The 15,256-nt window shown below is 28.6% G+C and overlaps 1 protein-coding gene across 3 annotated transcripts in view; it reads left to right on the top strand.

Annotated features, from left to right (window-relative positions):
* The window catches only part of LOC121117756 (nephrin), a 41,360-nt gene that overhangs the window by 9,705 nt on the left and 16,399 nt on the right, over positions 1–15,256 (top strand). For all 3 annotated transcript variants that reach the window (XR_011780200.1, XM_040712246.2, XM_040712245.2), the window contains exon 2: positions 14,386–14,541. Coding sequence is in view for 2 of the 3 variants with exons in the window: in XM_040712246.2 (XP_040568180.1) it covers positions 14,386–14,541 (156 nt within the window). In the remaining variant the exon portion in view is untranslated. The remainder of the gene's footprint in view (positions 1–14,385; positions 14,542–15,256) is intronic.

Raw genomic sequence — 15,256 nt, 5'->3', positions numbered from 1 at the left:
TCAAGAAATGGGTAAAAATGTACGTTTTATTTATAAGCATTGTTATTTTCTTAGTGGAGGGGGTAATTAATGACGAAAAAACAGATGAACTATTTGGAGGGGGGAGCCTCTATATTATATTTCCAATCACGAATCTGTAATTTTCGAAAGTACATTGACTGTTGGTATTATTAAATATATAGATAAGTAATTGTACTTACATGGGAACAAATTTATAGGTAACTAGTCACTTTTTCACATGTTTGACTTTTAATTATATTTTGAGGTAGAAAAATTGAGGGGGGGGGAGATCTGTCAATTTTATTTCAGACTTTTCGCCTGAAAGTAATTAAAAAATTGACCTAATTAACAGTACTTAATTTTCACTCACAGTAACTAACAGAAAAAAAATGAGTTGGAATTAAAGTAATAATGTCTCAAAAATAAGTTTATTTATATATTTTTTATATTTTCTAACATTCCTAAATTTGAAATGATTTTTTATCGGAAAAGGCAGCGAAATTTAAGAAAATTTGATTTATTTCAATTTTTCACATCAATCGGTATTAATACCGGCCCCATTTTTTTGTTTTTTTTTTCGAAATGTTTGAAGAAATAGCACGAAAATGTTTCTTAGTATATGAAATCAAGGAGATAAAAAGTTTAGACCTTAGTTATCAACGTTAAGAGGTAACACATTACTCTTAAAGTTTCCAAATAAATAAAGAAAATATTTTATTCATTTAAAAAATTTATTTATTATAAAATGCTCTATTTGGACTTTTGGGTAAAAGCTGTTTTTCCCTAAAAATTGTGAAATGAATAACTTCAAGAGCAATGTGTAACCTTTACATATTGATTAATAGTTCTCAAACTTTATATTTCTTCATTTTTTAACAAAATCAACATGTAAAGACTATGGCTCCCGAAATTTCGAAAAAAACAATACAAATTTAAGTGCCAGTTTACTCTGCATTTTATTTTTCAATTGACATACTTATTGTAGATATAACTATTCTATTATTGAAATAATTTTTGTTTTATTGTAATGACTTCATTACAAATATAAAACTAACTAATAACCATTGCAGCAAAAAAAATAATCTTTGGGCATTAATTATAAGGTCAGCAGGCAATTAAAATGATGATGTTATGACTATATCCCCCCCTTCTTCGTACTCGCTTGTGTGTATGTCTAAGGTAAATTGCCTTTTTTTCCAGGTATAATCGCTTTTGTTTAATAATATCTATCTATGGATGTGCTAGGTAACTCAGAAACATAGACCGAACTCTTAATACATTTTTCTTTTTGTATATGTAAACCTATATATAATTGCGAAACCTCTCCCACGCCCATTGAGGTCATGGAAAAAGTCTTCATCTCGCTGCGTTTTTTTTAAAACTTAAAAATACAACTTTATATGTGTACCTACTAGTGTTGCATTTCGACCTGGAGAGCATTAACAGGTCTGAGATGGTTATTATCTTAATTTATTCGGTCCAACTTTGGTAGAAATCGCTATAAAAAAATCCGGATTTTCGTTTTACGAAGCCCCAACCGAAAAAAAAATCATTTATTAAAGTGGGGACGCATTTAAGTATGTAATTAATGAAAAATGCTTTATTCAAAAATGAAAAATCCATTAGCTTTCCATTCCTCTCATCATTCACAGAGCATTTGATGGAGTGAAAGTAAATCTAATTTTCCTTTCCATCTAAAAGTCAGAGAAAAAAATGAATGACTGAGTTACCCTGTAAGGAAATAGGATTTTTACGAGTCCTTTATTACATGACGTATTTTTTTATGTATGTGTGACACAAGAAGACATAAAGAGACGGGTGAACCCTCATCACTCATAAAAACAAGGAGAAACAAAAAAGTTTTAACGCCTCAATAAATACATGAATTAGCAGAGAGACGGTAAGAAAAGACAAAAGTATCTTTAAGGTAGGAAAAGGGGGGTCATGGGCTGTATTTTTTTTACATATGTACATACAATATAGTATTGTACATCCATTTCCTTATGTTTTCCTTAGTCAGAAGGGATTTTAATCTACAATTAAAACAATGTATCTCTCATTCTTAGAGACACAACGATTGATAAAAAAAATACGAGCAGAAATAATTGAATATATTATTTATCAAAAGATCGTGTAAAATTATTATCCACACAAAAGAATCTTGTCCATAAGCGAAACGAATTCACGTCAGAGAAGCAAAAATGTCTTCCCCCCTTTCATGGTTTAATTCCCCGATAACAAAACACAAAAACTATCTGACTGTTTATAGTTTGAACGACTCCACCCTTCTCGTCGTTCTTCCTTCTGTTCCTTCCTCTAGTCCATGATGGATGAGTTTGAATAAAAGGGGGTCTACTTCTTATAATTGGTAATGAAACCATAAATTCCCCCTCCCCCAACCTAAAAAGACTCTATAATGTATCACTATGTCAAAGTCAGTCAAATAAGGTCGTATCATAGAAAAGGAAAAAAAACATTGATAACTCAAAAGGGTTTCCATTGGTAGACCAGAATATTTAGGCAGCTGTAAGTAGATACATAAGATCTTCACCCTCAATTCAGCAAGAGAAAGGGCCAATATATTTAATTGTACGGTCCCGTTTAGTCTGGGGTTCGCTATAGCCATAGCTGTAGTAAGAAAATTTTTTGAGGAGGGGAAAATTGTTGATAATAAATTTTCTTTGTCATGGAATTCTAGATACATGGAATACTCAGGTATCCTACATGAGGATAATATGATAGAAATTATTGGATGGCAGAAAGGAAAGATGGGCTAACCTCATTTTTACACCATCCTTAATAAGGAAAAAAGAAAAAGAAGCGTGATTATTCGATTTGTTTAAAATTTCATGTATATAATAAATCTAGAGACCGGAGGGTGGGGGATCAGGTTACCTCTGCCCCCACAAATTCCATCTTTGGCTAGATTTATCAAAAGTCAGCATTTACATTCTACTTTGTAGTAATGAGAATTTCAAACAGTCTGGTATATCTACGGAACCAATTACTTGGGCTCTTCAAGGAACTTATGTGTCAAGTTAAAATAAATAAATACTATTCACAAAGCACCAACAAATCTTGAACATATCAAAGTTGTCATATGAAGTCTATATCTTGAATAAGCCTCTTGATTCCCAATTGGGTTTTCATTCTCTATAGGTCGTGCTTTTATATATAAATACACGTATCATAAGAAATTTTTTTTGACGTTAAATAGTAATAATAATTGAATAAATATAAATAAAATCTTGTTGAAATAGTTTTAAATTATATTTCATAAAAAAAAGTTGTTTTTTTTTGCGAGAGACATACATTTTTTGTATGTGAATATATTTATATTCATATTTAGCAACTTTGCTGTTTACATTTCATATATACCTATTTTTTTCTTTAAAACAAAAAGTAGTTAGATTATATATGTATACCTATTCTTTTCAAACAGAAAGTGTAAAAAAGACATACGTTATTCAACATGAAACACGAAATTTAATTAAAATGTTTAAGTTTTTAATAAAAAGAATAAACTCTGATTTTTATTCTATTTATCTAAAAAATGAAGAGATATTACTCAGTGAAAACAAGAAAGCTCTATCATATTATAGAAGTAGAACTTCCATTAGGATATGATGGATTTCTTAGTCTTAATAAGATATTATGTACATCTTTCATATAATCGATGTGTTTCATTTATTACCAATGTATGAGGTACAAAATGTTTTATTCTTAAACGCTATAAGACAAGGATGTTAGGGATTTATATTTGTTTTATTATTAAGAAATTCTTTTAATGTCTCATAATTGGATTAAACAAAAAATAAAAATGTTAAAGGGAGATTTCACCTGTGTGTCTTATAATTAACTTATTATTTATATATATATGTATATACGTTGGTAGGTAGGGGAAGGAAAATGATGTTTTACTTCAATTATTATAGTTTCTGGGTGGTCAAAAGTTCTTAATTGATTTGTTTTCTTTCTTGGAAAAATAAGACTATAATATTTTAATAGGAAATCTTTCCACAAGATATTTATTATAAATAACAGATTAAATCAGGTGGTTTATTCCATGACAAAAAGAGATAATATTTTTTCTTGATAATATGTTATTTTTATGTAATTATATTGTGTCTATGCTATAACGTATATATATATATAATATATAGTCTTTTGAAACCTTTCAAGAAGACTTTCAAATTTATGCAAATTCCCTTATTTTTATTATGATATTATTATTTATTTTATCTATGAAACATATGAGACACTAATAACAGCATTAAGAAAGATAAAAAACAAAAACAACAACAGTCTTTCAAAATAATTATCTGGAACTAACTATACAATGATTTCACTAATTTATGTGCGTTGTTATAGCAACAGCATATGTAATTGCTGTTCATGTATTTCAACCCTTTAGTTAGATACCTTTCAGGGTATTTTTTTTTGTTCTTTCATATCTATCCCGTGTATCAAAAGAAACAATTCTGTCCAGGTGTGAAGACGCCCCAACTATGATATACATATAAGTATTTCCTCCACTAATAAAAAGTAATTCAATTCACCTGGATCTAAAAAAACAAGGGGTGAGAATTCTTTATACTATATTAAATAATATGAAAAAGTAGTTCGTTAATTATAAATTCTCTTTATATTATGTGACTGTGCATTAGACTGTCCCCTTTTTGGGGGTCATCCCCACTCCTTCAGAAGTATCTTTTCTCCTGGGACAATCAATATCTGAACTTAGAAATGTTAGAAGTCTATTTTTTTTAAAGTAGAAGTTGAATTTTTTGGCTGTAAAATGTTCATAAACAGACAGATATAAGGGTTTTTGGAAACGTATATTCGGAATTCTTTAAAAAAATATCAAATATTGTTAATAGAAATTGTATTTAACTAAATTTGTTATTTTTACACAAAAACTCTAATAATCGAAAGAAAACACATTTTTTTCAAATAAAAGTGTAAATTTAAAAAAAAATAAGGCCGTTGAGGTACCTCTAAATATTTTTCAAAATGGTTTAAAATTAGTTAATCATATATATATAGGCTATAATTAGCATTTGAAACCTTATAAATCTCATATTTCGAATATTTAAAAAATAAGTTCCATCGTAATGTACTGGTAATTTTAATTTGAAAAAAATTGGAAGTAGTTATTTTATTATAAACTCTTTCAACATGTATGTAGCTATACATTATACTTTTTTGTTTTCTTGTTAATATCCCTCTTCACTAATATTTTTTCACTCGGGAGAAGGAAGTCCTGACATTGGCAAAAGTTTGAACCTTCTCTAGAAATTATTTTTTAATCAGAAGTATACATTTTTTGGCCTAATGTCGCAAATATGGTTATCCTATTTGTCGAATATTATAATTTTTAGTATTTGGTTTATCAGGATAAAATATGGCTACCTTGTTATAGATAATTTACGAGATCTGCATAAGATGGGCTCAATGACGTGCAGTTTCACATTTAAAAAAATAAAATGACCCTTTTACTTTGCCAAATGATTTTTTTTATTTTCCCCGGCAAAAAAGTCTTTGTGCGGAGAAAAATAATCATTACTCTCCAACGAGACAGTTCACTTTATATATATACCTATATATGAGGTTACCTTGTACCTAAAAACATATGAATGTATATATACATATCTATTTATGATGGTATGAAAATGCGTTCATGATATTAAGTTAATAGTAAAAAATTCCCTTGAGGCTATTTCGTTTTTCTGTTGTTGTATGTTTTTTACCTCCATTGGTCCTTATACTTTTTAATTTAAGTTATAAATGCATACATATTATAAATTGAAGTTGACCTTATTTTTTTTAATATGAGTCCTTAATTATCATAGTTTCATTTCCGCTGTCTCATTTTGAGTATTTGTAATGAATAAATGTTGTTGGTTTTTTTTTAGTAGAGAGAGAGAGGTCATAATGATGATGAAGTATTAACCAACTGTTGTTACTATCATTATGGCTTTACATGTGTATTATGTATGTATAATAGAGCATGTACTGACTTATTTTTTTTTAAATCTGACAAACTTCCAGCCTACCTACCTAAGCATTATCCCATCACCATCATAAAAAGACGTAGGAAATTGCAGCTTACAAGTGAAAAAGGAAAGGAATGATTGGGCAAATTTTTCTATTGAATTTTTCTGTATGGTTACGTAGTATGTACTATAAATGATTTTTTTTTCATTCACTGTATGTACCACCTATGTATGTAATGTTCTAGGGGTGAGAATAACGCACTAGTATACCTATATATAAACATAAAATGTAGAAGGGTGATTGTAAAAATCACCTTTTAAGAAAAAAGGTTACCTGGGAGAAGAAGAAGTGTTTTCATCTTAATATACCTTTGTCTTATTATTTTTTAAGCCCCCCCCCCCTATCTAAGAATGATATATATACAAACGACGCTTTGTTTTTGATTATTGAATTATTATGGGATGTCAAATGTTTTTATACGTGCCGCATCAACACAAAATCAATATATAGAAAAAGTTAATTAAAAAAGAAATGTCCGATATACTTTTTACATAATTATACAGAGTGGGTACAGAAAACTTACAGTAGCATTACTTAATTACAAAAAACGTTCCAGAAATAAATCATATTGTTGCTGCAGAAATTTTGGTTATTCTTGGAGATTACAATGGTCTCTGCGGTTTTATTGGGAGTGACACTGGCGTGGAGGAGATTGCACACCCATATACTTTTTAGACGTTGTTCTGACATTTTTACACTTAAATGCATTAGCTCAAAACAGAACTTGTTTTAGTTACAAAATTAAGCCTCATTATTACAAATAACAGGGGTAAAATCGTTATGAAACGCTATTGCAAGTTTTTGGTATATATTCTGTACATGCAATTCAATATTTCATATATATATTTTAGATCAATTATAGGCTTTTTATTCAAATTTCTCATATTAACTAAGATACTAAAGAATCTTAAATATATTTTAAAATCTTTTTTTGGTCTATGATACTAAATTTGAAACGGATATCGTCTATTTAAAATAACATCTATCAATTTTTTATTTTTTTCACTATGATAATGAATTTTGATCATTTTAAGTTCAATTTGCGCGCCTCTATTTGATGTTTTAAAATTCTTTAATAATAAAAATTCAAAATAATTCGCAAAGAATACAAAAATGAAATTTTTACTCAATTTTTAGAAAATACATTCTTGCTTGCACACGTGCTGAAGATCCACACGTATAATTTTACTGAATCCCTCTTATATAAAACTTCCAAGAAATAAATAAACTTACAATTAAATTATTACATTATCGTTACGGACATTAAAGTAGGACCTTGCTGATTGCACAAAACTGTCCCATTTTGTTATAGATGACAATATTAAATGCATGCATATGTATAGGAGTGATCAATTGGATAATATCATTGTCATTGAGGTTTTTTTATACAAAAAAAAAAAAAAAAAAAAAAAAAAAAAAAAAAGACTTGCTGTTTCTGACATATCTCTCTCCATCTATTTGGTTATGACATATCCCCCCTTTTTTTAGATTTTATTTTTTATTATTTAGCCTATTATTATAGCCTATTTGTATATCATATCAATATATTATAAAAATTTGCAAACAGGGTAGTTTACCCCTCGTCTATTGTTTATTAAGATGTTGCCAAATACGGATTTATTCCTTCTTTTTTTTTTGTGAATAAATGTGTAGTGTTCTTTTATTCTATTTTTGAAGCTTGTCTTGTCTGTATAGAAGAGATATAAACAAAACTTTTCTTTGCTTTAAAAAAAATAAAAAATAGGAACTAACACAAAAAAAAAAAAAAAAAAATAGGAACTAACACAAAAAAAAAAAAAAATCTCCATATTTATTTAGGTGTACGAATCACTTTCTAAATATATATTTATTTATTTTTCCTCCAAGTTTCTTATTTATACCTATATCTTTTTGGCACTTCTTTTTTTAATTAAAGAACTTACGTACCTATAAATGTACAAAGATACAGGAACCTATTAAAATAAATTATATATGTAAATATATGAGTTGTTTGGTATATAGGAATTATACAGAGTGCTACCGGGATACATACACCTATAAAACGGTACTATATTGATTTTGTAGCTGGTTCCTTTAGCTCCATTATATAATTGAAAATATATCCTGCTAATGACATAATCCCAAATATATGTACTATACAATAATTCTTTTAATGCACGTCATCTAATTTTTGAACTACATTTAGTGTTGTGTCGGTCTTGATTTATTCGGTCTAGCTCATTCCAGTCTTAGGAGTAGTCATATCTCTCTTTGGCACCGGTCTTTCGGACTCTCAGTACCCGAACTTCTTGAACAAAGAATAAATAAAGTTGAGTTACGTCATCCAATACCGAACTTTATAGGTTATTAGGACTGAACTGGACGGAATCGAGACTAAATTGGACGTGACTGCACTCTTTAGTCCTAAATAAAGATAAATTGTATGGTAATATTTGCTACTAACGATATCTTTGTTTAAAAATTTTATTCGATTTTTTTTCAAAAAATAGAGTCGTGCATTTACACAATAACAAGAATAAAAACAAAAACAACATTGGATTTATTTTGGTAAAATGATTCCGATAATTATTATTACATAAATAATTTATTTATTCTATTAAATATTGATTTATAATCAAAGTGAACATATGTTAAAAAGCTAAAGAATTACCTTTAAGACATCACTAAAGGATTGATTTTACCTTCTTTTTTTAAAAAAAAAAAGAACGGCTGGACTGCAGTTTTTTGTCTTAAATTATGACTAAAGCAATACTTTCGAAACGTATCCACATACCAATACTAATTTTGGTATGAAAGACTGTACTAAGACATTGCTTTCGTGTAAGTAAACATGATCATTCCTGACTTTTTAATAAAAATATATTATAGGTACAAAAGAGGAGGGAAAATTAAGAAAATGAGGTCAACGCTTAAGGTTAATTAATTCTCATTTTTCACATTTCTATTTGACTTGTTTTTGGACTCACAAAAAATCCAAGACGAAAAATAAATATGTCTTTATTTTCCTCATTTATTGTAACACATTGCAAAATCTGACATAATTATGATAGTAAATTATTTATTTACTATCAAGGACACAAAGAAGTGAAAATTCCTAACGCTTTAAGAAAAAAAAATAGAAGGTTGACAGCTTTATCTTTTGGCACAATCTATCTACATATATATATATATTTATATTTGATATATTTTAAAGATATGAAAATAAAAAATTTCAGAATATACATTGTACATATAAAAAAAGGTTACCCTGTTTTTTCATAGTTTCTGTTTAACTAATCACTTCACATACAAAGTATCTGCATTCGATCCTCCCCTTTATAAAATAATACAATATGTACTTAACATATTTGATTCTTGAAGAAAAATGTGTCTCTTGAGAATATTGCACTCACAGGGTGAATGTTTTTTTCTACTAATAAAAAATTGGGGATTTTTTGTTGTTTTTAGAAGGGAACGACTCTTTGCCTGCCTTTATATGTACACATACACCCCATACCCTGAATTATGTATAATTTAATTCTCACTTTGTGTATGTAAAACTCTTGAAAGAATTCCGAACATGTTTAAAAATAGTGAAGTATCAGTTCCAAAATTTTGATGTCTTATCCTAGGTTTTAAGGATTCGTCCAAATTGGATGTAAAATCTCAAAATGATATCATCATAGTTTTCAGTCAGTTATATCATCATAAATCAATCTTAAACAATATATATAATATTAATGAATCGATTAATTAGGCCAATTTAAGAATTATGGTAAACTATTCACGTGCATAAAATATACTTCAAGTCATAGTTAACTAGTAAATGGTAAAATGAGATACTTCACTATAATATTAGTAAAAATGATACATTGTAAAGGACGCTCTAAAATTTGGAACATTTTTCCTGCTTCAATAATAAGGACTAGACACATAGCTTGTTTTAGAGTAGACAATTTTGTAGAGGGACCTCTGCACTTGAAGAATATACATATATTAGGTAGATATTTTTATAATAGATCATAAATATCAGTATTTTAAAGAATAAAAAAATAATAGAATTTAATTCTATTTTTTGAAAGTTTTCTTTAAAATAGTAGACAAGGTACGCGCGCATTTATTTTTGCTGCAAGCACTGCTCACTGTAAAAATAGCCCTGATGAGATGGGGATCAAACTTATGTATCAGATTAAGGACCGATCAACCATACTTAAAAATAAAATACTAAACTAATAAAAAAATAACAGCTTTTTACATATCTGACTGCAGAGCTAGGTAAATTTTCACGCTTGACTATGATGGTAGGAATGTGTCTTTATAATAGTGATTATGTCTCTCTAACCAAAGTCAGCACCCTTACCATTAACAACTAAGCATTTCTCACGTATAATTTAGTATAACACTCACACACATACAAAGTAACATACAAAATATACATTTAATTATGGGGTAAAGAATTAAATAAAGTCATCATCCTTTGACCATACCCATGTTATTGTTTGACATAATGAACATTGGTTGATTTGTTCCCTCAAGCACTATCTTTTTCTATATCATCCTTGAGTTGTTGTTTTTGTTGGTGATTGTATGTACATAATTGTTCCCTATAAGTAACATAATTATAAGGGCCCCCAATCATCACTTTAGAAGGATGAATAGGTGGTTAATTATGTTATAAAACATTATTTGACAAAACAACAGTGTTTTAATTCAAGTTAAAATTTTGGAGTGCAGTAAACTTCGAGTCTTTGAGTTCTGCGTTGAGTTGAGTCAGGAAAACCAACCAATTTTAATGTTTGATCGAGGTCAATTTTTCTTGTGAATTTTCCTTTATATTTGATATGATCAAGTCTTATTTTGATAAGAAAGGATTGTTTGTAGTTGTTACAGCTAGTAGTTTACTAGAAATATGAAAAACCATTACTCGAAGGTTTTGCGTTTTGATTATAATTTGAGTTCAAGTAAATTCAAATTTTCCAAAAAATATTAGCGGGAAGTTTTTTTTACTTCGAATAAAACTCGAATCCAACTCTATTAAATAATGATACTTTTGGGAGTTTGACACATTCTCAAAACATACAAACTACTAAAAGAAAAACCCCGACGTTTATGACGAATGACCTTTTGGTAGCTGAGGTCTTTGTCTTGTTTTCATTAAATACCACGTAAAAATATGTACATTTTTTCCCCTCTTTTGCCCCAAAAATATTTTTTTGAGTGCATGGGAATGAATTTTATATTTTTAAAGTCATCGTTATTATAATATACAAAGCACTCTTACACTTTGTGGTTGCTTAGTTTTTGTATGTGGAAGGAGAGGAAATTATACCTATGGTTGTACAAGTTCATAGGTAGTAATAGTCATAAAAAGTAATTAGTTTCTCTCTACAAAAGTTTAAATTGTATTTTTTCTGTTGAACAAATCAAACTCATATTTTTTTTTTTTTTAAATACCTACCTATCATATATATATATAGATGAAATGATAATAGTCGACAGAGTTGTAGATAATATACATATGTAGGTATAACAAAACTACATTTCGTTACCTGTTGATTTAGATGTACATAACATATATACTTAATATTATAACATTTTAACCCTCATTTATTTTGAAGCAAACTACTGCAACAGCACATATATATGTATGTACTTATATACCTTAGATAAGAATCAAACCGTTTTGTTAATGTTGGTAGAAACGAATAATAGCACAATGTACATACATACAAATTTATGTGTTCTTATTGCTATTAATGAAACCGTTGAAATACATCCTCTCTAAGTAATTTTTTTCTGTTATCATTCTTGTAAATTATTCTTCAATCATTTATCTTTCTACATAATTAAATGTATTCTTAATTATTATTTTATTTGTTTCGACGTGGTTACATAAAATTTGATAAAAAGGCACTACTGGATTTGATGCACATATTACATTATATTATGTCATTACAAGGGTTTCTTATCCATCATTCACATACCTGAAACATACTTCATGTTCCTTCAATGTATGCCTATATAGTATGTACTATATAAGGCCTAACCTTCCTTTTAATTACCATTTTTGGTGTAGTATTTTTTAGAACCAACAAATTTGGGTTTCAATTTATGATTGTCTCTACAATGATTTTTAGTCCTTTGTTACTTCCCTGAGGTATATATTCATCCTAATGACTTAAATATCAATGTAATATACTGTGTTTTATGTTTTGTTTCACTTTATATTTCCAATTTTTTATATGGTACTATTAACCAATTTTGGAATTAATTATCAACGTTTCAAAGAATGTTTTTATGTGTTCTTATCATTTGTCCTTACCCACGATGAATATGAAAATATATTATTAATTAATAATTATTCAATATAAATAAGTCTTTTTTTGTTCATAATTTAATAACATAGAATTAATCTATAATATTATTTTTTCGAACTACTATTTTCGATTATGAATTCACAGGTCTAGGATATTTTTGTAGAAAAAGGTTAAATTGGTTCAATCATGCTTATTGTATAATATATCATAACTACAGAGATGAAACCAGATACTTTCAGTAGCATTTAATTACGTTTTTATGACCGTTATATTTAATTGCAAGGTTTTATTACACAACAAAACGATAGTCGAAACATAAATAAAAAAGTTTTGTTTTATCCCATTTCTGTAAGTGCAAAAATCTCAGAGCAACAACAAAAAAGTAAACGCGCTTTCGATCGCCTACGTAACGGTGTCAGCGCCGAGAAGGCTGCAGACAACGTTTACATCTTTAGTCAGACTATCTACATATAACATTCAGCCAAGAAGAATAAAAACTTCTGTAGTAACAATAAGGCTGACTTCTGCTCTACTTTTATATTGTCCTGCTGCAGCTCTGACCTCTAACCCCTAGAAAGTGCAGTTTGGGATGTTTGGAGAAAAATGTCTGTCTCATCCATATTTGGATACGCTCTGAACTGAGCTGACAATCGGATGGAGGGTGTTTCAAGCCTGTTATTGATTGTGAAGGTGGATATATCGAATAAAATAGAGCTAAATATAATAAAATAAACATATCACAAACGAGTTGGAGTTGTTTTTTCGTGATTTAATAAAAAAGTATGGTAATTTAGTCATGCTACTGCAAGTTTTGGATCCCGGCTCTGCACTACCGATAAATCCATTTTTTTATTTCTAAAATATGTATTTTATTAAGATGTAATTAGCACTCAAGCAAAGTACTTGCTTTATGACTGGATTGAGTAAGTTAGAACCACTCAATTTTGATTATATTTGACTGCGTCTTTTCAGTATTATTGTTATGCATAATATTTATACATACGTAGAGCAATAAATATAATTTCTATTGTTGACCAAGGTATATTTATATTGCCTTTCGATTTTTTTTCTATTTTCTCCTTCAATGGTTTTCATATTATTGGTTATTTCTTTCCTATTTTTTTATTCTCTATATAATAATATGAGGATCATTCCTTACCAAATCATAAAAAGGATAATGTACATAATAATTATATTTTTATGTCAAATAGTAAACAAAAAGAAAAAAAATGGGTTTTCATACTCTAGCTCTGGAATTTACCCCCATATACCACCTACTGCAAAGAAAGGAGAAAAAAATAAATGTTTTTTTATGAAGATACAAAATTGATGAGTTGTAATAAGAGCCCTCATTTTTTAAAATATTTTCTGTGTGGTCCTCTCAATCCATGTGGTACTACTCCCTCTATAATCAACTCTGATATTGTTATTATATTACTATCAAAATAAAAGGAGTAAATAACTCGAAGCTAAAAACATTTTTTCCCCTTACCTCTAACAAAAATCACGTTACCTGCTCCTCAAGAAAAAAAAATGCTCTCAAGGATTGAACTCATAATTATGTTTTAACTCATGGTACGAGTCTCTTTATTTTCTAATGACCCCTCTATTTACCTGCTAAAAAAGATGTATCTTTGTGCATTCCTTAAATAATTTTGTAAGAAAAGTATTCTAATAAAAAACTTTGAATATTAAAGGTTAGCGGAATTTTAATTTTTTTATCATCATTAAGTAAATAATAATAGTAGAAATGTCGGATATTTTTTTTTTCGCATGACCTAAGTTTAAAATCTTTTCGTGTACAGCATTTTTTGTTTTCTTCTTCTTAAAAAGAAGAAAAAAATACATTACTATAATTAACGGTTTCTGTTGAAAAGTGGAGTCACAGTACCTATAGCAATAGATTATTATGATATGAGCTCTCAAGACAAAATAAAAAAGATGTTAATTATTTATATATCCATGGACTTTTTTTGTGCTTATTCTTGCATTATGAGTTTTACCTTTATTTAATATACATTTTTACTTTCAGGTTTATTGTTTCATGTCGTTGATGGATCATCACAGCAATTCTTTCGTAAAAAACCTCGTGATCAAAAAATAATAGCGGGTCAATCCACAACCATACCTTGCGAAATAGGTAACCGACATGGAAGTGTTCAATGGACACGTGATGGCCTAACTCTTGGTAAACATTTATTTGTTTATACAATATGCATTTTTGAGTTCGTGATAGGAGACTATACCAAAACCAATATATCCTTTTGAGTGATACTCAAAATTTGACAAATCATTTCTCAAATATTTTGAGTTGAAGAGAAAGTTAATTTTTCTCATCTTTTTTATAGAAAAGTTCACTAATTTTCAGAAAATGGTCGACTTTAGCACAGTTGAGATAGTTTCAAGTTCAAGCTGTACTCGAACCCAACACTACAATATAAATATTTATTTTATATGAATAATGATAAATGAATGTGATTACTAGAGTTAGTGAATTCTGTGTTGTTTGTTTCCATATAAATAAAATAGTAAGAGGAAGCACGAGCTAACTTAGGTATGTTTGATGTAAGATAAATTATAACTTTATTGCCCTTGCTTTTTCAATGAATGCTTAAAGGTAACGCCTTTGTGCACATTAAAGTTCTGACCATTGCCCCTAGGGCCTTTACATCTACACACATCAAATATGAATACGTTGTTGGCTCCCATGTACTACACATATACATATTTACATTACAATGAGGAAATGGATCTTATCTACCTCAGAATCTGCCAAAGGACGATGTCCTAGAGGTCTTTCATGACAAATAAATTATTTGTCATGACTCTTCCTTTAGTTAGTTTATGGGCGGAGGGAGATGATGTTATAAAACATACCATAAATCATGGCCCTCCATGAAACA

The sequence above is a fragment of the Lepeophtheirus salmonis genome, chromosome 5 (assembly GCF_016086655.4).
Source record: "Lepeophtheirus salmonis chromosome 5, UVic_Lsal_1.4, whole genome shotgun sequence".
Classification (NCBI taxonomy): domain Eukaryota; kingdom Metazoa; phylum Arthropoda; class Copepoda; order Siphonostomatoida; family Caligidae; genus Lepeophtheirus; species Lepeophtheirus salmonis.
Note: the sequence above shows the minus strand (reverse complement) of the source record. Positions and strands in the feature narration are given on the sequence as shown.